Source organism: Phaenicophaeus curvirostris, chromosome Z, assembly GCF_032191515.1.
Source record: "Phaenicophaeus curvirostris isolate KB17595 chromosome Z, BPBGC_Pcur_1.0, whole genome shotgun sequence".
Classification (NCBI taxonomy): domain Eukaryota; kingdom Metazoa; phylum Chordata; class Aves; order Cuculiformes; family Cuculidae; genus Phaenicophaeus; species Phaenicophaeus curvirostris.
The window spans coordinates 5463199-5488553 of record NC_091431.1 but is presented as its reverse complement, the minus strand read 5'-3'; the positions used below and the strand labels follow the sequence as shown (position 1 = coordinate 5488553).

General features: G+C 41.0%; 1 protein-coding gene across 6 annotated transcripts in view; it reads right to left on the bottom strand.

The window, feature by feature from the left end:
• Window positions 1-25355, bottom strand: part of PALM2AKAP2 (PALM2 and AKAP2 fusion) — a 262238-nt gene that overhangs the window by 100173 nt on the left and 136710 nt on the right. For all 6 annotated transcript variants that reach the window (XM_069880298.1, XM_069880299.1, XM_069880301.1 and 3 more), the window contains one exon: window positions 10058-10140. In XM_069880298.1, the coding sequence (XP_069736399.1) occupies window positions 10058-10140 (83 nt within the window). The remainder of the gene's footprint in view (window positions 1-10057; window positions 10141-25355) is intronic.

The window sequence follows — 25355 nt, the reverse complement described above, 5'->3', positions numbered from 1 at the left end:
TCACAGGTGTGAGAGTCTGTACTCCCCCAGATAGGTATGCTATAAAAATGGCAATGTGGGGCTGTGGAGGAGAAGCATAGAAGCTGGATCCCTTTTGGATGCATACCAGGTTCAGCCATGTTTGCTGGGTTCTTAGAAACTTCAGCTGCTGGAAACTGAGTAAACCAATTATCTTGAGGAAAGGAGGGAGAAAAATAAATTGGCCTTTTTTTAGTTGCAGGAAACTTCAGAAGCATGCAGAAAAGTCCCCTTCAGGCCTCAGAAATATAATTAAGGTATGCATAGTCAAGTCTCATGTTTTTTGAGGGCCTCAAGTTTTGCAGACTGACAATAATGCACTGTAGAGAAAAATCTGTGATATTCATAATGACCAAAGATGATAAACTGCCAAAAGGGGAACTTCAATAGTCCTTGACCTGGGTTCCCATCCCTCTGCCCTTTTGTTCCAGCATTATCTTCAACTGGTCTCCTTCTTACTGGTCTCATACAAGTTTGGACTGAACTGCGTGACTGCAGGACAGATTTTGTTCCAAAGCAATTATCACAAATTGCAATGATACTGTTTGAATTTTGGTTATTTTTTTGCTTATAAAAGGGGTGCATTTACTTAGTATTAATTAGGTAGCACATGACTAACATTCCAAAGAGGAAACCAAATGCAATTTCACTGTCTATTTTAATGAGTTTTGCCTATTGCTTTTAATTCGTATTTCTAACGGTTACAACAGCAGAAGAAAATTACGTCTTAAAGTTTTGTTTAAGGATTTATTTTATTAATGCTCTGTATTTTTTTTACAGCATTACAGAGGGCTTTAAGTAGGGGGAAGAAGGAATTAATCTTTGCCAGAGTGCAGCCTTCCCTAAATTTTGGTGTGAAGTTAAAATTCCTTTACCTAACTAATGAGTTGCCAGATTAGTTGGTGTTGTCCTAAAGACTCCAAAAGTAGGAAGAGTACAAAGATCAGCCACATTAACCTAGTATTTGTCAACAAGAGTAGTTATTTTTAAATCTGAAATGATAGTTCCTTGCCTGTCATTACCTTTCAGGCCTGCTTTATGAGCCCTGTGAACTGAAAAGGGATACGTCACTCCTGGTGCTACCTCATTTCTCCTCCAACAACTGACCAACATACATCCCAAGGCTGTGCTGGACATGTAGCAAAACCAGACAAAACTGGATTCTGATGTTAGTGTGACAGGCTTAGGGAAGCTCAAGGGAGTGCAACCGTGTGTCTGAACCTCTCCATGTAGAGGACTGCAAAACTGAGGACGTTTTTCTATTTGAATGGCCTGGGGACAAGAGGACTAGTGTCACTGAAGTTAATGGGAACTGCAGATACTCAAAACCTCTTGCAAGTGGGGCAGATGATTGTGTGAGAACTTACTATTATCCAGAAAGGCTCTTATTTCTACTCCCTTTTTTTTTTTTCCTGTGCCATATTAGCTGACCTAGTTTACAGTCTGCCTCTGTACGGATGTGTCCTCTTCCATGGGCAGAAAGAGGACAGAGCCATTGCCAACAAAGAGTGCCTGGAGTTAGGAAGGGGGAGGGAGAGACCTAGAACAGCTCAGGATAGGGTAAGACGGAAATGAAAAACAGCGATGTTTGGAGGAGAGGAGAAACAAATAGGGAGAGAAGAGAACGAAGCCGTATCTGTATCTGCTGCTCCTGCTTTATCCAGGAGACCGAGGAAGTATCCAGAGTCTTTGCTTTGCAACTTTGTCAGAATATTGGAACCTAGTTTCAATGAGGTATTAATTTTTATTGTTTGATAGTGAACCTTCAAATGGAGAATAATTAAAAAGGGGTAACTCTTCCTATTTGAAAGAAATTGTTTCAGGTTTCTGTTTTATGGCCCAGCACACTGTTCTTGCTCTCTATGAACTCACAAAGATGCTGAAACCAGTGCGCAATAAAGAAAGGAAAGGAAATGCTTTGATAATGATGCTGGATACACCGGGCACTTTCATAACGTCTATAAAATGAAATGCAGTCCTGAAAGGTGACGTCTGATCTGATAGCCTCCACAGTGAATTTCACTGAGTAGGAAAAATGAGTTTTGCTTGGGATGCAGATTTTTAAGATTTTAGCTGTCAGTAATTTTGTGATTAGATTAATTTTCGTTTCCTTGTCATTCTGGTTATTTCTGTGAGTGCAGAACGACCTGGATGAGGGAGTGCACTGGCTTGCTGTAATGCATTTGAGATGAAAATGGTACTTCTGTTTATTCTCTACATTTATAAAACTAATGAATGCAGAGAACCATCAGTCAGTTAGCAGAAGAGCTGTGGGAAGTTTGGAGGTCACATTCATAAATGCTTTATATTCACTACAGGGATGAAATGTTGAATATTACGGAGTCAGGGAGCTGCCAGTTGGGAACTGACTGGAGACTCCCCTTCTATTTCTGACATTGCTGATTACATGTGGTGGGACTGAAGACAAGTCACTTTCCTGTACTTGTCTATATGGGGTGATGGATTTTAAGACAGGGAGTGCCTGCCGGTGGGTATTTGCAGAACATAACGGACTGCAGCTGTGGTTAGGAAGTCCAAATACTAATGTGGTATGAAGTTAAAAATTATTTTCTGAAGTTATTCAGCTGACTAACAGGCTCATTTACATACATCTGTTATGTGGTAGAATAGCTTGGCAAGATCTCTATCAATAACTAGCTACATGAGTAATCTCATTGACTTGAATGTGACTCTTTGAGTGTGGAATGTTTTAGTGCTGGCTCCACAAACTGTTTTAGTCATCATCAGCCTACAAACTATGTGTATAGCCTTGCCAGCACTTACCACACAGCACAGTGCATTTTACTACAAGAAGTTCTGTCACAGTAGTAATACCCAGTAGTAACTGTGTAATCTACGCCACCGGGAAGGAGTTACTCTTCTATTGCAAAGCCAGCCAATTTTCACTGTCATTGTGTTCTCTTCAATTCACAGGAACAGTTGGTTTTCCTTCACGAGAAATTCAAGGGGTTATTCAGTACCTGTGATGTAAGGAAGAATCTTTTTTATTGCAGTTCATGGGAATGCCACTGCATAACTGACTCATGTCTCTCCCTCCTTCTTGTGGAAAATAAAATTATTGCAAACCTGGAGCTGCTAAGGTTTCATTTAAAGCTCTTTAGAGCCTTATCCTCATTAATGTTTCTGCTCTGAATACTCCTGCCTTATCTAGTCTCTTTGTACCCTCTTCCACAATAGCCCCCGTTTCTTTCCCCTACTGTGGGCTTTGTGTCTCCTTTCAGTCTGTTCCTTTTCCTAAGCATGGAAAAAAATCCCATTCAGAACTATCCCTCCTTTATTCTACAAATCCCTTTTTCAAGTCTGCTTCATCAATAGCATCAACATAAGGCAGTCCTGAAAGATGGCTTGCTTGATTGAGCCTGAACATCCGCAGGGGCAGGGAGCATGTATGTATATATTTTCTGTGTTAGTGTGTGCATAGGAAAAGCCATATAAATATAGCACTGCTTGTAATCACAGTGTTAAATATTCAACATTTATATCAACTGCTGGGGCAAGATAATCACAGACTACAGTATTTCAACAATTATGTACAGTTGCATATTGTTCCTCCAACTAAACAGGCATAGCAAAAGAAATATAAAGAGCAATCATTATTTTAGAAATAGGGAAGCTCTGTAACTCTTCTGTACAATACTTGAATAGCATATTCTCACAAAGAGCATTTGTTTGTGAACTAAAGAGCTTGATCCAAAGCCTAATGGAGGTTCTTCCAATGCATTCAATGAGCTTTGGATTAAGTCCTTCCTGAGGAACAGATGCAGGGTTTTATTCACTACCACTAGAACAATAAAAATGACAAGACAAAGAACAAAGTTGTCTGCAGAGAAAAAAGCAGCGTTGTCCTCCAGCAGCTTAAATACATTAGGCTCTATAGTTAAAAGAAAATCTTGTAGAGAGTATAATTGTTTGTGTAGCCCATTCACAAAATATACAGTACAGAAATGGTTAAATATTTGCACAGAAACAGGCTAATACAGTGCATTTCACTGAGTATTCAACTCATGAGTATTTGCAAGGGCTGACATGAACATAACTACAAATCCCATTTGTGCAAGCAAAGATAAGAGAAATAGTTTGTGGCCATTAATCATAAAAACTGCAATGGAAGAGAGAGCTATAATTTTTTTTGTGCTATAAATCTTAGATGGATCCAAAGTGTTTACTGAGACTTTGACTAAAGACAGCCTTTCCTGTACTAAGTTTATTGCGTTCAACATGATGATTTCTTATCTGGCTGGTAGATGTTATCAAAATGTAAGCAATAATGAGTGTTGAGGAGCAGAGACATTTGCCACTGCAGGAAAAACTGGGGGCAGAGTCATCCCAGGAAAAGGAGTCCAGCAAGGGAGATAAGAAACTGTAGGCGAGATGAGAGACTAGACTGAAGTAAAAGTGGTAGCAAATGAGAAGAGCAATGGGCAGAAACAAAGCCAAGTGAGAACCTGGGACTTGCAGCAGAGGCAAAATATGAAAAGAATCTGATCAGAGGCTTACAAGAGGCATGGGTAGGCCTTGTAAGGAGATCTAGCAGGTGTGAGAGAGTGAAAGCAGCAGACAAAGCAGGCAGGTTTTTTTGTAACACCTGTATTGCTATATATAGACAGTAGAAATTGGGAAAGGAGCTTGGATTAGAAGAGGTTGCAGTCATAGTGAAAAAAATCCTCATGATGAATATGTGGAGAGACAGATGCATTTTAAAAGAACTGAGGAACTGGCATGATCTGGCGCAAGAATGTGTGATGAGCAGAAAAGGACAAGACAGTATTCTTAAATCCTGTAAATCTGATTACTCGGCAAAGCCAACACAGTGCTTCCTCTAGTTCCAAACATTAACTAATGCAGAATGGCACATTTTGTCATGCCATATTTTTCTGGAGTGTTGCCACAGGTGTGCTTTGACAATTATTGAGAAGAGAAATCCTTCCATCTTTGCTTTTATTCGTACATGGGGAATACTGTCAGCCTCCAAGAATGAAATTCATGCTACACAGAAGAAGAGCAAAACCCTCTTGTCATACTCCTAATGTTCCACCTTCACAGTGCTACTGTCTTAGTGATTTGTGCTGCGAATTCTTGATATCTTTTGATCTTCTGAGTTTTGCACAATAAAGTACAGATTTTCAGCAGCTGAGCTGCCTTCTGCAGACATTGTACTGAGCCCTGCCTATATTCAAGGCTAGATGCTTGTTCCTTCCAGAGCTGTTGCAAAAGCGGGAAGTGCCTCCAACTAGATGTGTCATTTGCTGCAGGGTGGATAGTGATACTAGAAGTGATTAAGTGAAAAAAACAAGCCCACCTGAAGGTCCTCAAAACATCAGAGAAGTGGATAATACTTGAAGAAGAAATTCTTTGTTTTGTGACAAAGAATGTCTTTCTTCCATCAAACAACATCACAGTTTCCTAAAGGTGTGTCCCTTTCTTGACTTAGAAAGGGAGGAGGCCCAACAGCTAAACCCATGACCAATCTGCAGTACTGTCCCTGCTGTAAGCTGAAGTCTTTGCTTCATTGTGTCATTCATTTTACAATCATCAGAAGTGAAACAATGCAAAATGAAACCTTAATGAGATGATAAGACAAGCTGATTGTAAGACTGCTGATTAAAAATACACAGTACTTGGTATAGAAATCCAGTTCTGTGTTACAAAACTGCTGTATATTTTAATGTCTTAACTCACATCCTGTTGAAGCAGGAATTGTCTTTGGATATGAAGGCAGGTGGGAACGTTTTGCACAGGTGCCACAGCTTCACAGTCTAGTTACTTTCCTTTGACAGTGCCTGTGCAGGACCACAGAAATGAATTACAATGCCAGAAGTCAAACATAATAGCTGTGATTGCGTTGAATGACTGATGATCCTCTGGTGTCCCTGACCAATATTGCCTGCCTTGGTCATGATATGAAGACACACTCAAGAGCAGTTAGCAGAGACCTTAATTGAAATGAACTCTTAGTTATGTGCTGTGATATGCAGTTCAATAACTCAGTTGAATGCTCTTCTCCATTACCCAGCTCAGCTCAACTGACTTCAGCATGAAGTGAGCTGTGGCCTGGACCAGGGATGGAGAACACATCCTGGGAAAACCAGTGATGAGATGGCAGGAGCCAACTGAGGAAAACATAAGCTGCAGAAAATCAGCTATTTCACTCCATTAGGCTGGTTTGTACTTAGCCTTGGATTTTTACTGTATAGATAGATCTGAATTTCAGCAGCAACCCTCCATAGCTGTGGCAACAAGATGCACCTTAATCTGCCTGAGGGGTCCGGAAGGAGGGTATATCTTTCCAGAGTTTCCTGGACTCACTTAGGTTCTTTGGTCATACAAGCTTTCATAAAAACAATGAAAAGGTAAATCTATGATAAAATATTCCAGCAAAATTGCAGCAAGAAATTCTTTCAGCCCACTGCTGTTTATTTTTTTGTTGAAATTAGCTCTTTACCAAGATAATCACCCAGCTTTCTGTATAGCTGTGTTGAGAGATGCAGAGATGCCAAATGGTGTATATGTACATCTTCCTCCTTGTTACTAGTCAGCAGTAATGACGGAAAAATAAAGAAAAGCAGCTGCAGTTTGTGCTTCTTCCACATACATACACTTTATCCTTTTTGAGTGAATCTGCAAGAAAGGCTCAGTAATAGAGTATGTTGGCATTCTGAACCTGCACTCTAAAAACAGCTGCAGGCATAACAAGATGTGTTTTAAACACAATGAAAAGGCAGCACTTTGCTGTTTAGGAAAGAAGAAAAACCAGAAAAACTCAAAGAAAAGTCATAAAATTTAGCTTGTTCAACAATAGAATCATAGAATCATAGAATAACCAGGTTGGAAGAGACCCACCAGATCATTGAGTCCCACCATTCCTATCAAACACTAAACCATGCCCCTCAGCACCTCGTCCACCCGTGCCTTAAACACCTCCAGGGAAGGTGAATCAACTACCTCCCTGGGCAGCTTGTTCCAGTGCCCAATGACCCTTTCTGTGAAATTTTTTTGCCTAATGTCCAGCCTAAATCTCCCCTGGCGGAGCTTGAGGCCATTCCCTCTTGTCCTGTCCCCTGTCACTTGGGAGAAGAGGCCAGCACCCTCCTCTCTACAACCTCCTTTCAGGTAGTTATAGAGAGCAATGAGGTCTCCCCTCAGCCTCCTCTTCTCCAGGCTAAACAACCCCAGCTCTCTAGGTTCAGCTTGGCTAGTTCTGAGCATATTATGCAGAATGAATCTCTGAGAGGACCATAATTTTCCTTTCTTGTAAGGGACCATATTACTCTTTCAGGACTAGGATCAAGTGTAACATTTATTTACTGGTCCATATCCTGCCTTCACTAATCATGAATGTAATTACCTATTAGATACAAGGGTTTTCTATGCTTTATTGGAACCTGTACAATTACCATTGACTTGAACCATACAGTCAAGAGGATAGTCTGGACCTAGAGGTAGCTTTTTACTTCTTAATAGTTTTTTAAAGTTGATAGGGGCTTTATGATGGCCCAGATCTCCAATTGGAGTAAGTAGGCTGTTGAAGAGATACGTGCGTTTCTGTTTACTGATTTCTATTAATTGTGAATCTACTTTTCCTTAGTATCATAAAAAGAATTCAACTAGGTCTGCATAGATTCTTTCAGAGTTAATCTAAAATCGATAGTTTTCTTACATGAAAATAACGTTGCCCATTTAACTGTTTAGCAATAGAAAGGACAATTGTTTTGAATTAGTCTCTCTCTGCAAATGCAAGCTTAGAAGAGTTTCTAAGCAGCTGCTCCATAGATGTCATTGCCTCAAACACCAGGCTTTTCCCTTCCATAAACTGTCATGAAGTTATTAAAGAAAATGTCAGTGCTTCATCATTTGTCATGACTAAATTAATTTTCTTCCATGTTGTTATGGATATTCTCATGGACTTTATTGACTTTCCTGTGCTAGCATCTTGCTGATTCTGCTCATACTGCATCAGTGGCAGCACAGAGTCAGCCTCCCTCTTACGAAGTTCTGCCATGAAACTTCCTCCTTCAGTGGGGGGATTGTTATTAGAAAAATGAGACCTCTCTTTTTTAAAAAAACAAGGAGAAAGCAATGCTAAATCAGATTGTGTTCTGTGTGGTATTATACTCCCAAGCTTTCAAGCACTATGTTGTTAAAACAAATTGCATTCCGTGGTCATTGAACCTTTTTTCCCTTCTACCTTAAGTTATCAGTTTAACATAAGCCAGAGAAAGGGACTGATTAAACTCTAGCTTAGACCTTTCCCAGTGGTTCTAGAGGACCTGCTTGTGAAATATGAGCTGCCTTAAAGCTGTACTACACTGAGCAGAGCATTGATAGCAAACAGTGCAAAATGTCTGGGAATGCCTGTGCAACTCTATGCTCCAGTTGCAATCAGAATAATTTAAATATCTGATTTAGCCATAATATAAAAGTTCCATTTTGATGGATTTGTATTATTAACTTGAACCTTGCTTTTATTTTTTATGTTTTAAAATAGTTGCCTAAAAACAGAGGTTTTCACTGACTAATACCCCTGAGAATATGTCTATTTGCTGCTTTACAGAGATTTAAATGTAAATTTGATTGTTGTTTTTGACAGCCAAGATTATAAAATTCTGTGCTATATTGTGCATTCTAAGCTGTTAACCACATTTAGTCAGATTATTGTTTGTTGTTTATTAGTGGATCTGTTTAGTTTCTTTTTAAACATCAGATTGGTCCAGACCCTTTTGGATTTTATTAGTGCTTAAATAAAAACTTGGGAAACCTGAATCGTGAGAAAATTATTAATGTTTTAAATGGTAAGTAAAACTAGTAAATATAATAAGAAAAAGTAAGAAAAGGGTAGAACCCCATGTATTACATTTGCATTTTCCTCAGTAAAAAGTTTTTGCAGGTGCTGACCTCAGCTGATTGTTCTCTATGGCCTTTAAGAGTTTAGCTTGAGCTGATCAGAGCTTCTCACACCGGTTTTTACTCATAGACCACAAAAATATACAAACTTGCATATTTTTATCTTTAAATGCTTCTGTAAATGGGAGATTTAGTTAATGGGCTGAATTTAACTAAGTGTAATCTAAGAAAAAATTCCTCTCTTTTTATAGCAGAAGTCTGAAAATTGCTTAATCAGTTTCATCTGAACCAGTTTAATTTAATGTATAGAAATATAAAAGCCTAAAATAATTTTAGGCATTAACATGGGCTATGTATATCCAAGTTTTCATCTTTATTTAAAAAATCCAACTTATGATAAAAAAATATTGTAGAGGCCTTTAGTTTTCAACATGGTTATCTTTGTCTTTAAATATACATGCTTCATGCTCAGTAGTGTCAACAGCCCCGAAGATTAATGTCTCGATCCTGCAGGAATTCACTTGCCTGTAAACTCCCTTTCACTCCGAACAACTAACCAACAGGTTCATTTGCTGCTGTTATAAACACACAGCTGTATACAATCGCAAAGAGAATGACAAAATAAAAGGAACCCCACCACGCCTTTTCCAGAAAAATGTAGTGTGTTTCCATGCACCACCCAGCCACACCAGGCTACCAGGTGAGGGCCATGCTTCTTAGACCCTTGTCCTCCTCATGCTGATGAGCTACTCATGTGCAGGTTTCCAGCAGATGAAAGGAGTTTGGGCAGTGGTAACTGCAGAGAGGCCTGAGAAGAAGACAAGATGCGAAGAAGGATGTGTGGGAGATTGATGGTGAGGAAGGATTGCGCCTTGTTTTGTCACCATCTTGCAGTGAGCTGCCATGGTTATTTTAAAAGACTGCCCCGAAGGTGCACTTTTGTTGAAGGTCCTCCTAATCCTAACCTTTGCATAAGGCTTTCAGATATTTAGGCGGAGACCCTGCAGTAATCAAGCGAATGCAGTGTACACCAACAGAGGCTGCTGTGGAAACTAGTTCCACCATGACAACCTCGTTGCAGCTGAAGATGTGCCCCATCCCACGTAACACAAGGTGCTTTCAGGCATTATATTTGAGTGCAGCACTTCCCACAAGGAAGCTGTGGAAGGAGACTTACCCCTGCACCTTCCTCAGGTTCGAGACTCTCAAAGGAGCACAGTCCTGGCAGATCCCTTGGCAGTACATCTGATCCTTCTGCACCTACAAAACCAAAGATACTTTATTGCCCATGGGAGAATATGCATGGCTGAGAGGTTGCTTTTCTTTTCTTGGATCCATTTCCAGCCATGTCTCTAGCCTGCTGTCTCATCAGTGTTGTTAAAGAAAGCAGAAAGGGTACAGAAATAATGACCGAAAAATAGTTTTTCCAGCTGGAGACAGCTCTCCATGCTGTGGATAGGCAGTCGCCAGTGGGAGAAAAAACAGCAGGTACTTAGTGGGTAGGCCCATTATGGCATGGGTCAGGAAGGACATATTCAGCTTCAGCCTCCACACTGTTCCTAGGGTGGTGCCCAGTGCCATGGCTCAGGCTACCCTGATCCCTGATGAAATGGTGAGATGGACCTTGCTGCCAGATTGAGCCTTGCCACCCTCAGGAAGCCCTGAGATATGGGTTGCTTTATGCTCACCTATGTGGCTGTGCTGAAGATGTGCTTGTGCTTACACCATCTCTGGGAAGAGCTTTTCCTGTCTTGGAAAGAAGCCAGAGAGCTTTTCAGCACTTCTGTGCATCTCAAGGGGAGGGTAACTAAGAACACCTAGGACCCTAACTGGCAGCATCTCATTAGTGAACACCGTTCATCAGCCAGGCAGCAGTCACCACTGCTTATCAGATGAGGTCATGTTACAAGTACAGCTCATTGGGATGGTGTGGGCAGCCTGACAGTCCTGTCTGGAAGAAGAACCTCTGCAGTTTTATATGTACATCAACATATCTGCTGACTTCATCCGCAGGAACAATCTTTCTTAAGCACAGTTATCCACAGAGAACTATTTGATCGCTTTTGGAACTTCCATAGCAATAACAATAATTACAACAAATAATGGTGTATTAGAGTCAGATTAAATTGGTGAATATATTTTAAATTCTGAAAGTAAATAGCAGGGTTTACAGGATCTCCTCTGTACAGGATAAGCATGTATAAGGATTTATGTATCATCTCCAGTAACACGGTTGAATGTACACGTTCACACTGAGAATACATTGAATAATGTTCCTTATGCTACTACGGCCCTGTGTGAACCTACTAAATTTGAAATACAGCTCATGTAATAATACAGCTCGAAATGGGCCTGCAGTCTTTTGTCAGCACAAGGGCAGTTATTCATGCTCTCTGCTGCTACTTCACCCTATACTCTTGAGTAATCTGGAGTGTGTCTTTTCAAACCACTACCATCTGCATATACTCCACAGTTGTATTTTGATTACTTATGCTAAAATATTTGTGTGTCAGAGATACCTTTTGCTTATTTGTTGCTCAAGTGGACAGTGGCACGTGCTAACAGTGCTAGCTTGACCTGTAGTCTACCTATGGATATGTGGGGTCCCTGTATCTTTCTTTATAACAGCATTGGCTGCTAGGTTTTCCTGCTTTTTGGCAGCCTCAGATAGACATATTTTGTTCTGAGGAAGCATATTAAAAGGTGTCAATGCAACTTATGAGCCAAAATCCTGTAAATATTTTTAACTTTTTTTCCAGCATAGGTTCTTTGCAGCTGACCAAAATACTGAGCTGTGATGTCCATGTAGTCTACAGAGACAATATGTAGCCCCCAGCAGGGTTTGAAGGCTAAAACCAGTGGAACTCTTTAGTAATGAAATCGGGACTTTTTCCTCTTGTTGTGCTTTCACAAGTCCACAAACCCAAAAATCTAATCCTGTGACTTTACCATGGGACTGGTCCCTCCTTTGCATTTATCTGTGCCAGGATTCCCCTAGAGCATTATGGGTTTGGAAGTGGTGCTGCATTAAAGGCTTCTAGTTTATTCTGTCCAAAATTCTTTTTTCTACAGTTCCACCCCCCCCCCAGCTCATTTTGATAACTTTATTTATGCTACTCATGGGCCCAAAGGACCTTCCTTTTTGTATGTTTGTAGAGCATTTTAGCATAGTGGGCCTCTAAGTGTCTATGGATACATATCTGCTGTCCTGCTATTCAAATATGGATCTAAAACAGAGCTGTGTGCCTTTTTTACCATTTCACTAAAGCATCCTGTTACCCTCAGGCCTCTGTGCATCGTTTTTCTGCAGTGTATTTTAGAACTATGAAGCCCTCAGCATGTTGTTCTTTGTGGATCTCTCTGTTTGCATTAGCAACTAGCTGTGCAGTAGGAGCAGATCGAAGGATGGGAGCAGTTAGTGTTGACATGTCTAGTTCCATATCGTAAGTATTTCCAAGATTTAGTGTCAAACTAGATTTAACCACATTCCCTGGAATGGATGTTTACCACAGTGTTGGAAGGAGTAATACTTAATTTGAATATTTGTGTTTCCACTAGGATTTGAAAGGTGTTTCATGTGACACTGGAGAAGAGTTTCTGGTTTGGTTTCATCCAAAAGGACTCTTGCCTATGTCTCCACAGTCTCATCACATAGTGTGAACCACTCCACATCTGAACCAACTGCAGATATGGTTGAGGAGAGAGCAATGAGTCCTCTAAAAAACACAGTCCTGTTCTCTACCAAAGTGCTGATGTATATGCAGGCTATTGCCTACAGGAAAGGGCAGTCTAGTGACTTAAATGCTAAATGGAAGTGTGGGTTGCCTGATTTCACACCTGTGCCACAACCAGCATTCTGTATATCCCTTGGCAGGTACTGGTGTTGGCTTAAATTGTCCACTTGTAAGTGATATTCCCCATTGATGTGGCAACACATGAAAGATAAGAAGAGGGTGTTACAGCAGTAGTACATGTATTTAACTAGAAGAAAATGTCATTAAAGTCTAAGGCCTGGAAATTAACACACATAAGAAAAGTATAGATATCCTCCAAATCTCACAAACACATATATGCCATAAGCATGAGTAGACTTCATCTCCACACTGTTTTTGGTGACAGGCTGTATCTGCCAGAGCATGAACCACTGACCTGATTTGCACAAAAGACACAGCAACTTTGCAATCACCCTTGGATTGAACAAAAATAATCCCAAGCATGTTCACACTCATGGATGTGTTGTAAAGGCTGTGCATAGTCCCAGCTCATGCCGGCATTAGCACAGCTGAAGTTTTAAATCTATCATCATCCATACAGCAGTGATGAAGTAACTCAACCAGAACAGCTGCACAGCAGCTCCATCAGCGCTATTTGGGCTCAGTGGCTTTTCATCCATCTCTGTGCATGCTAGCTCCACTTCTGTGTAGCACTGTGCTGACTTATTTGTTTCCTTTTATTTGCTGTTGATTTCAACCATGAATAGGGTTTAATGGATGACAGGAGTTTAACAATAAAGAGGACAAGACAATACAATAGGAATGAAGCTGAGCTAACAGTCTCTTTCCTTAAGAGATGTGTTCGTGCAGACTTGAGAGAGAAATTAAGGTGTACATAATAAGAAGGAATTTGGGCTCTCAGCTTATCAGCAATAGCCAGAAGAGAAAGGAATAGATATTGTCTGGTCAGGAAGAAAGAAATTTAAGTGTAAGAGGCAGATGCCCTGTTCCTGGTGATGTAGTTGGCAATGAAAGTGCAGGATATGGATGAAAAATAGCGGTACTGATGAGGGATCTGGAAAACTGCTGTGCATACCCATTCATTCTTAACAAGCAAGGAGACACTTTAGCAATTTTTTCCTGAATCATAGTTTTTTGTGGTCAGCACTGTGACTGTGGGTGAAGAATCCCTGCATTGGCCAGCAGTGACGTGAGGTGCTTGCTCCATTCATCTTAATCTGTCAGCCCCTTTGGGTTTCTGCTCTGCTTCTATAGGACCTTTTTCCTCAGAGGAAAAAGTGGGTAAAGCAGTTGTCGGTGTTCACGAGGAAAACATCTGCAGTGATCGAATCATACTAAATCAAGACTTTAGCTAATTTCTCATATGACAGACATTTATACCTGCTATGAAATGTTAGGGGATAGTCAAACGTTCATTTGCATGGTAGCTACCAGAGTGCATCAGGCCTCACTGAGGTTGGAGGGAAAGAGGCCAGCTACAACCACATAAATCTTGGATCATCACTGAACCGGCCCATTTGGTCTTGAAAAGGTCAAGGAGGCAGTTTGTTAGAGCAACTGTTTTCACTTGAGTTGAACTTCAGGGATTCTTGCTCTTTCTCAATTTCCTTTCTTTCAACTACATATGACCCATCATTAAAAACAAAAGACAAACTGTGTCCTTGTGGTGCTATATTTGCAATGTCCAACTAAGCCAGCAAACAGATACCATGTTAAACTACATAGCAAAGTTTGTCACCAATTATTTCCATGAATAATAAAATGTCATCCAGAAAAATAAAATCCTCAGAGAAGGAGAGGTAGAGGGAAAAAACAGACACAGTTGAGATAAAAAGAGCCTTCAGCAAATGTGTTAACATGTTACAGACAGACAACTGAACATGAGCCAGCAGTGTGCCCAGGTGGCCAAGAAGGCCAATGGCACCTTGGCTTGTATCAGAAACGGCGTGACCAGCAGGTCCAGGGAGGTTATTCTGCCCTTGTACTTGGCACTGGTGAGACCGCACCTCGAATACTGTGTTCAGATATGGGCCCCTCACCACAAGAAGGATGTTGAGGCTCTGGAGCCAGTCCAGAGAAGAGCAATCAAGCTGGTGAAGGGGCTGGAGAACAAGTCTTAAAAGGAGCGGCTGCAGGAGCTGGGGTTGTTTAGCCTTGAGAAGAGGAGACTGAGGGGAGACCTTATTGTTCTCTACAACTACCTGAAAGGAGGTTGTGGAGAGGAGGGAGCTGGCCTCTTCTCCCAAGTGACAGGGGACAGGACAAGAGGGAATGGCTTTAAGCTCCACCAGGGGACGTTCAGGCTTGACATCAGGAAAAAAATTTTTCATGGAAAGGGTTATTGGGCACTGGCACAGGCTGCCCAGGGAGGTGGTTGATTCACCTTCCCTGGAGGTGTTTAAAGGACAGGTGGATGAGGTGCTGAGGGGCATGGTTTAGTGATTGATAGGAATGGTTGGACTTGATGATCCTGTAGGTCTTTTCCAACCTAGTGATTCTGTGATTCCGTGATTCAGTATATTTATTGAAACACTAACTGGCTTGGTGGCATCATGGAGTTCTGGACCAGGAAAGGTTACTTATCACCATGAACACAAAAGTACAAATTAAGTTCTGAAGAAAACCACTCATTTATCTGGCTTTTTTTTTTGAACTCACTTGTCTTTACTATAGACTATGTTTAGGCATCTATTCTTGGTGTATTTTGAAATATAAATACTTTTTAGTAAGGAAATTTTGTTATGCTTTAATCATGATTTGAGGGCTCGTCTTTAAGAGTTCAAGCAATAGTTTAGTCTCAGTTTCTATAGAATCTTTGGTCTTAGGAAGACTATTACAGAGAGTGCTGTAGATGCGACTTCTGTTGTGATGTATTTCTCTGACAGCGATTGACTCAAGAACACTAGCTCATTTAATCTGTTTTTCTGCACCTGCTAGTGGTGTTATTCACTGAGGTGGATGCATAGGTTTTAGAGCTAATGGCACAATTATCTTTTCATGATTTCTTTTCTCTTCCAAATGATTTTGTTTTCAGCTTTCAAACTGTATTTTTTACTTAAATATAATCTCCCTACAAGGGAGGGAAGTGACACCCACTTACACCCTGTTAAAAAGTGTGTTGCTCCTCCAAGGGTGCTGGTAGGATTGTGATTGTGCCAGAAACACTGCTGCGTCTATACTAAGAATAGTTGTTGCAGGCTCAGTCTCCAAAATTCATTTGCATGTTTTGGTTGCAGGTATAACCTGGCTCTATTTTGGGAAAGACCCAAACAGACTTGCATTGGTGGTTGCAGGCAGAGTAGTTAAATCATTGCAGATCTCCATCAGTGAGATGGAATAGCTCTCTTCAGCTCAGGCAAGCTTTCAGGAGTGATTTGAACAGGACCAGGCTAACAATATTCTGATATGACTTTTGCACGCTTCAGTTGCGCGGGAAGTAATGACAGCTGGGGAGAACAGCTGTATCTTCATCCACTCACAACAGGTTAATGCAAGATCAGTCTCAAACTTTGCCTCTTATTTGTTTTAATGAAAAATTTCTTCCTACAAACATAGTTTCTGGTGACCAGCAGTGATGAACCAATATAGATGCAGATTGTGCGTGGATTTTCTCGCAGATGTAGCAATATGGGCAAACCCCTTTCAAAAGGTTGTTGTAGTAGCATAAAATAGCGGCAAGTGTGCTATGAAGTTCACCACTTCTGCTATGAAGCAAGCAAAAAGCCCTTAGAACCATAATCTGCATATATTTTGCAGTGAAACCTTAAGTATAGACCAGCCCTAAGGTTAAAGCTATTCTAAGAGAATGAGATTGCAATGTTACTTAGAAAATTGCTCCTAATCTCAGCAATTTTGGACACAGGGAACAGCTTATGATGAAATGGAAAGAGGAACACTGAAGTTTTCAGGGTCAAAAATATTTGCAGGAAATGTTAAAACTCTGACATGAATTCAGAGGCATAAGGAAGAGAAAACCTGTGAGTTTTGTCTCCCTTACTCATAATAATTTGCCTTTGTCTACATTCTTCTGTTAGGAAATCCCATGTAAATGTGATGCCCTATCACTATAAGACCAAATAGCCTCCTAGCTTTGCCTAGTGTTAGTTCCTGTCTATGCCAGCAGTGCAGCCAAACAAGCAATTCATTGCCTTGCATGGGAGTTTAAAAATAGCAGGGAACTCCGTGAATAATATAAGGAAGGGAAGCACAGGTGACTCATGCAAATTCTTTTTAATCATGACATCTTAAGCTCAACTGCAGAAAGACAGCAGAAGGTAGCAGAAAGGTTATTTACTACCAATAAGCATTCTCTACTAGAAGAAAGAAAAGGCATCAGTTATGCAAATAGTGACGGAAGTGTGTGTCTGTAATGATGTGAGGGAGAAAACCAGCTTGTGATGCTCATCTCACTGCAACCATGTAGAGGATTTCTTGTCCCCAAGAAACACATGATGATCTTCTGTCCCTCTCAGCAGAACCAACAGAGAGGACTGCAAGAGCTGTGTCCATTTTGCTTTACTGCAAAGTGAGACAGTTTATTGACAATCTTTATCACACTAATCCTGCTGACATTGAAGCAGATGAGGCACATTTTATCACCTCTGCTATTACCCGGAGTTAGACCTGCAGGTGCATGTACCAACAGCTGGGAGTGCTACAGGCATATCCAGAAGATGCTAGGAATGCATCTCCAACACTCAGAACTGATCCGTTAAGCCTAATTCCTTCTGTTGACTTTTAGCAGCAGACAGGACATTCCCCATTAAAAGATACTACTGATGAATGAAATGGCCATGGCTTTGCAGCATTTCGTGGGGATGGGAGAAAAGCAATCTCTGTTTTTAAGTGAACAACATCTTTAGATGACTCTTCCAATTATGCTTTTCTGCTCTTCCCTGTGGTGGGCAACCAGCATGGCTCAACAGTGTAAATCCTACGTGTCAGATTCCATTACAGTGAAGGAAGAAGGTTAGTCATATTCTACTGATATTTAGCTGCAGGTAATAGACTGCATATATGAGCACCTATCACTGTCTATTTTCCTTTCACACCTCATGGTCTCCTTCAGGAATGACATTTTGGATCTGTTTTGCATTTGGAGGTCTGACAAAAATGGCAGGATCACTGAAAGTGCAGTAGAAAAAACTGAACTGCACACATCCACGTAAGTGGATTTAGGAGTAAATAAGTATAGTTTATTTTGAGAAGCCTCCTTCCATGCTGCTAAAAAAGATGTTTGCAAGATTTTCACAGTTAAATGTATAAAACAAGGGAGTTTTACAGCATAGAACCCTGAAGAAGTGTTTCAGTCTTTGATAACACAAAAGCAAGACCAGACCCCTGAGTAAACTGAGAGTGCACACATCTTCCTGATTAGACTGTAATTGTTAAGGACCAAACTGCAATGAGGCAGACCTGGCCCAAACTGTCTGGACTGGCTGTGTATTTGACCTCCAGTTTTGCATACTTTTGAATTAAGATTGTACTGCCACTTGCTTTGAAGAAACGTGCATTTTTCCTACCAGAGAAATTTGTATCAACCTTTTATTGTAAAGCTAGAACTGCCTGCTGTGCTTGACAGTGGATGGTACCAATTAATGCCTTGTCACTGTCTTCTGCTGTGGTAAATAATAATGTGTCATGTATTAATAAACCCATTTCAACCCTGCATTTATACTAGAGGCACATGCAAATCCTGTCAATTCTGCAATGGTGGAATAAAATCTTGCTCTTCCCTAGAAAAGTGCCATGAGATTTGAAAGGTGCAGGTGAACTGGTATTATCATGGTGTGAGCCATGATACTGCTGAAAAGATGTGCAATCCAGGACAGTGGACACTTCCAGGGCAGATATGTGGTTCACCTGAGACTGAAAGTAGATCGATTATCTAGAAGAAGAGATCCAGAGCACTGAATAGGGTTAGTAACTATATAGTCAAAGTCACTGCTTGATGTAAGGTTAGCACAATCTGACTTGTAACAAAAAGTCATCAGAGGTAAAATCCACATGTTTAAGGACTAAGACGCCTGTCTCTACCTAAACTTAGCTGTCCTACATAGTAGTCATTTTCGGTCATTTCAGAGGGAGTACTTACAGAGTAAGTTACTGCTCAATTAGAGCAGATGCATCAGCTTTTGGTCTTTGTGGATAAGGTTGGCAATCTTAGAAAATAACATACATTTAGGAAAAATTATAGTGTTTGCTTTCAAAGTACTATTTATTTTCCCCAAAAAGCAAACTATCAGGCAAATGCAATATCCAGATATGGTATAGCCTCCTTAGTTATTCACATAGCACCTCCCCAGAATCAAAACAGGTAGGGAAATGTTTCATTTCCCAGCCAGAACATTCAAAAGAGGCATGACTTGCTGGTCAGAACTCTAGTGGTGTTTATCATCCAAGCCATGCGCTTGAAAGAATTCAATGAAGGATTGCTTGGCTTTCTAACCGAGGAAAAGATCAAGTGCTTTGAAAACAAAAGTGAAATTATGAAGGAAATAAGCTGTGATTTTGGTGTAATGATATTGGGCTATATTTTGCACTTATAAGGTTTAATATTTAAAAAAAGATTAAAGTTAGCATGCAACGATGCCACAACCATCACCTTCTAGCCCATAATTATGGCATTATGAGAAGTATAATAAGCTATCTTTCATGATTACTTCTTGAGTCCTGTTGCACAGAGATGGGATAACTGGATTCAACTTCCCAGGCTGTCCCACCCTTGGGGGGCTCATGTAAGGATCGTGTCCTGAAATATAAAATATGTAACCTCACCAAACCTCCACATTAATAAACATGATGGAAAATTAAAGAAGCTCTCTGAGCTTCCCAAGTACGCACAGGTCAACCATGTATTCTCAGGAGGATGGGATCCTGACTTTGTCCTCCCTCAGTTCTTCAAAGGCACCACATGTGCTCCTTAAAGTGTGCCCTGCTAATGCAATGCAAAAACTCTGACGCTTGTGTTCGTGGTATGCTAAACATGGCTTCTCAAGGGTAGAACAAACAGCTGCAGCACAATCCAAAGTCAATAAGAAAATGCTGTTTGACTTCTGCAGGCTGGTGGAAATTATCATCTCAGTTGTACTTCTCTCTCAGCTGTTTATCTGTCCTGTGATGTGCATTGTCTAAATTTGAAATTAAAAACATTCCTGAGGAAATGAATGTGTTTATGTACTTGCATTACCCAGAGCATCAAAGAACAGCTAAGGCTGATCCTTTGCCTTTGGTTACTATGCTTGCATTCAAGTTTTTGGAGCCTCATGAATTTAACTTACAGTCCTGTCACTAACTACTGAGGCAGAACTCATGTGCAAAGCAGCTTCATGATGTGATAGATTTCCCTGCCTATGAAGCAATAAATCTGCACAAACCACAAAAAAGGGGAAGCTGATGCCTGCACAGAATATGTGACCAAGGAGTTCTTGCACAGCTTGACCCCTGAGCCTAGCTGGAGGCATGCTATAGCTGTGGTGAACAAAACTAACCCCCTTTTAAAATGTAGCTTTTGTAGTATATGTGCATCTCCCTTTATCTGTTGTATTTCTTTGGTTCCCTTCATTCCTCCTTAGGATGAACAGTGAGGAGTGCTGATTCGGTAAAAAGTCTTCCTAAAAGAATTAGCTATGCTTTTGAGAAAAAGCAGCATAGATCCAGTACCAGGTTACCAATAAACATTTTTCACAGCTTTCATCCCGACAAAAAGCCCATAATACAAGTGGAATAGTGCATGAGGAAAACATAAAATTGCATCAGGGCTTCAAATACCTTGCATATTATGTGTAACTCAAACACTTATTGCTTCTATGCAAGAGTTTCTATTTACTTTTATAAGATTTTGGACTGTAATGTTTCAAAAAGGCAGCCTGCCTTTCCAGCTCTGAGAACAAATGATAAGGAAGTTTCAAAAGGTGTAAGAATAAGTCCCAAATGTTGGGTTGAACATTCAGATCTTTCCTGTTGAAATCTAGCAATCTAAGTTATTTTTTGGTGAAATTTCTAGAAATTGGAAATGTATTAGGAATCCTCTTTTTGAAAGAAACACAAAGAAACACATGCTTTTATGTCACGTCTTGCCTGGAAAATGAAATTGTGGAGGCATAGTGAATAAGTAAGAGGTAGGTTTTGATGCTGGTGGTTATTTTTCCCCTTTAAATGACAACAAAAAAGACTTGATCTTCAGCAGCTGTCCATTTGTGAATAGTTCAGCCTGAGTTTCTATTCAGTTCCTGACTGCTTCTGTTATTCAGGCTATTGAAATATTCTCTTAACAACCTTCACCAAGTAAGAGATAATAATAACTGCCATACTTAATTTATTGTAACTGTACAGGTAGGTTGTTTGGATTTTTCACATTCTGTTTCTGAGAACAGCAACGAGCTCAGTGAAAACCAGTTTCTAAGAACACAGGAAATGCCCCACTGGACCAGAACAATAGTCTTTGGTAGCAGAAACAAGAGACTTCATAGAGGGAGAATGTCTGCACCCAGCCCTTCTCTTCAGATCTTCCCCTGTACTTCCTCCAGCATCCACAGTCACTAGAGTAGGGATGCCACAGGACACATCGCTGCTTTGTCCCTTTAATATGTGTTCTGTTTCTGTTGTCCATTGGTTAGTTACCATGGAGACATTTGTCTGTCTGGTTTAATTAATTAATTTATTTAACAGCCCCCCCCCCTTTTTTTCCCCTGTGTTACCCTATCATCATCTACATTGTATGTGAATTACCATGTTTATCACTATCAGTTCAGAAACCTCTAAGAAGGATGGACAATGAATCTTTGTACTGTTATAATATGCTAAACAGCTTAATAATTTTGAATGTCTGAGATATGGCTGTGACAGGACTGCATGCTCAGAAATTTAAATATTCACAATCTGAATTTCAGGCCACCTTAAAAGAACCTCACATAGAATCCAGAAGCAGAGGCAGGCAAAGTAGTCATAACTTTCAGGAATTTTAGCCTCTAGCAATGTTTATTGCTGAGAAAGGATCGGCAGAATAGGTTCACATTCACTGCAGACACCCTACTTAATGAGGAATTATGTTAGCAAAGAAAGACAGATGGCAAGAGCAGGCAAGACAGTTTGAGACCCAAGGCCTAATTCAACTTTGATGTAGCTAAGCTGAATGGCCATTGAAGTAAATTAGTTGTTCACATGGCTGAATTTTCTTCTCTGTGTTTAGCAGAAAGAGGTGAATAGCTGAATTCTGGTAATTTTTTAAATTTTTTTTTTTTTGTGGTTTGGAAAATAGTTATGGTCATACAAAATTTTCAGGGCTACCCTAAAGGCTGCACTTTGAAAACTAATAGACTTTATGTGTGGGGATGTTTCCAGTGTAACACAAATACAGTCGAGAGACAGTGCCTGGCCTAAGGCTTTGTGTAAACATAATGGAAATAAACAGATGGAGACATAAGCAGAGGCTCGTTCAGTGCAACCTAAGTGGAATGGGATTGTGAATCCTTATTCCCTGAATTGGAGATAGTTCTCTAATTTTTGGATTTTTACAAGAGTAACAGCAGGGAGCTTGACTCTGCTTAGAATTACAATAAGAAGTATATTTATTCTTTAAATAAACATTTGGAGAATGAGCATTGGGAGCTACCGTTTTACCATTTCTTTTTTCCCTTCTGTCTTGGTGCCTTCAGCTATTAGGCATCTGACAAGACAATGCAGGGAGACTAAAGTGGTACCAAGCAGTCTTTCTTTGTCTTCACTTTGGGGAGGGAGGGTTCTCCACTATTCCTTTTTAAAAGATCACTTTGCCAAACTGCTCCTTGTTTAGATTTTGTTATTTTATTTTGGCTACAAAATGAAAAGGTATATCTTATGCTGGTAAGATGGGATATTACTTTGCATTTCCTGCTATGGTTACCAGAATGTTGCAGAATATTGATAAAGAAAAGGAAACAAAAAACCAAGACACAGCATTTATGTTCTTTTTTTTCTTTTTTTTTTTTCCATCCAAACCCATGGCCAGAATGCTGCTTGTACAAGGAAGTAGTAAAAGATGCCTTTCAAATGGAAACAGTCAAAACAGTCATGACTCTACTCTGTAATCCCTTGGCATTTCTCCTCCCATCCTGTATCAGTGCACCAGCACATAGCCATAAAGAAATAGCAGGTGATCTTTCTTTAGCTCTGTGTAAGCACAGTTTGCAAAACAGCCCGGTCTGTAAAATAAAAAGAACTTGCCACTGTACCTTACAGCTCCCCATGCCAATGATCATAGGATCATAGAATCATAGAATAACCAGGTTGGAAGAGACCCACCAGATCATCGAGTCCAACCACTCCTACCAAACACTAAACCATTCCCCTTAGCACCTCGTCCACCCGTGCCTTAAACACCTCCAGGGAAGGTGAATCAACCACCTCCCTGGGCAGCCTGTTCCAGTGCCCAATGACCCTTTCTGTGAAAAATTTTTTCCTAATGTCCAGCCTAAACCTCCCCTGGCGGAGCTTGAGGCCATTCCCTCTTGTCCTGTCCCCCATCACTTGAGAGAAGAGGCCAGCACCCTCCTCTCCACAACCTCCTTTCAGGTAGTTGTAGAGAGCAATGAGGTCTCCCCTCAGCCTCCTCTTCTCCAGGATAAACAACCCCAGCTCTCTCAGCCATTCCTCATAAGGCCCGTTCCCCAGCCCCTTCACCAGCTTTGTTGCTCTCCTCTGGACTCGCTCTAGAGCCTCAACATCCTTCTTGTGGTGAAGGGCCCAGAACTGAACACAGTACTCGAGGAGTGATCTCACCAGTGCCGAGTACAGAGGGAGAATAACCTCCCTGGACCTGCTGGTCACACCGTTTCTGATACAAGCCAAGATGCCATTGGCCTTCTTGGCCACCTGGGCACACTGCTGGCTCATGTTCAGTCATTGTCAACCAACACCCCCAGGTCCCTCTCCTCCAGGCAGCTTTCTAGACAGACTTCTCCTAGTCTGTAGCACTGCATAGGGTTGTTGTGCCCCAAGTGCAGGACCCGGCATTTGGCCTTGTTAAACCTCATGCCATTGGTCTCAGCCCAGTGGTCCAGCCTGTTCAGATCCCTTTGCAGAGCCTCCCTGGCCTCCAGCAGAACGACACTTCCACCCAGCTTAGTGTTGTCTGGAAATTTGCTAAGGGTGCACTCAATGCCTTCATCCAGGTCATTGATAAAGACATTGAACAGGGCTGGACCCAGCACTGAGCCCTGGGGAACCCCACTTGTCACTGGCCTCCAGCTGAAGTTAACTCCATTTCCCACCACTCTCTGGGCCCGGCCACCCAACCAGTTTTCCACCCAGGAGAGTGTGCGCCTGTCCAGGCCAGAGGTGACAGTTTCTGAAGCAGAATGCTGTGAGAAACTGTGTCAAAGGCTTTACTGAAGTCCAGGGAGATACATCCACAGCCTTTCCCTCACCCAGCAGCCGAGTCACTTTGTCATAGAAGGCGATCAGGTTAGTTTGGCAAGACCTGCCTTTTGTGAACCCGTGTTGACTGGGTCTGATCACCCGGTTCTCTTGCATGTGCTTCATGATAGCACTCAAGATCACCTGCTCCATGACTTTCCCTGGCACTGAGGTCAGACTGACAGGCCTGTAGTTCCCTGGATCCTCCCTGCGACCCTTCTTGTAGATGGGCACAACATCAGCCTCCAGTCCAGTGGAACTTCCCCAGTCTTCCAGGACTGCTGGAAGATGATACACACTTAAGGGGCAGCAGATGATTTCCTCTTGGTGGCTGTTATGTCGTTGCTAGGTAGAGTATTACCTGATGGGAGGTAAGTGTACATTCCAAAGGTTTTGTGTCTGTACAATTGTTCCTGTCCCGGGCAAAGAAACACTCTATGGGTGAATGGATTTTTAACAGGGCTCCCAGCAACTCAGAAGCAGCTACTTGCCTGGTAGCTTTTCTGTTCACTACTTGTCCTCCATGCAGATGAAATGAAAATGCTTGGTAACAATAAAGAGCCACACTAGCATCAGAAAATATTTGTTTCTGAGGAACTGGCTGGGCTCCTACATCACAGGCAGCCACTTCTTTTCCTTCTGGCTCAGTTCCTCATTTTTCATATAAAAATTATAGTACTTCTCTGCCTTTACAGGATGCTATGAAATCTTGCTACATTGAAGACTGTGAAGTGCTTAAATGTGACAGAGTCTGGTGGGCTGAAAATATTATTAGCTGTGCTATACCCATACACTGGGTCAAGGAACTTATATCTGGCAACAGCACAAGGATGGCTTTTATGTGATGTAGCTGAATGATCTGCTAGTTTTTGTCAGAAATATGCCAAAACAAGCCTTAGGTAGAGAAAGTGGAATTTCAAGTGCTACTCCTAATGGGACACAGAAAGTATGTCCTAGTATGCTTGTCTCTGGAAACAGGTATTTGCTATATTTATATACTGTGCCACCATTCTTTGGGTCTTTCAGGAAGAATATACAGAACTATTTTCTCGCTTTATGAGGATTTTTGTACCACCAAATTGTATTGTAGGACAACAGGAATTTAATCCAGTTCATCTTCCTACTGATCCTATGGAAAACTTGGAATATGAATTCTTTTAGTGTAAATAGTCAGGAGTGCTTTGAAGTGCATTTTGAAATACCTTGAGTACTATTCCACAGAACAGTCACAAGACAGTAGCTATTATGGCGAGAAGCCATTTACCTTATACTTAATTAATAAGTTTGCCTTGTTTTAAAATACACATTAAATCACAGAATCACACACAGAATCACAGAATAACCAGG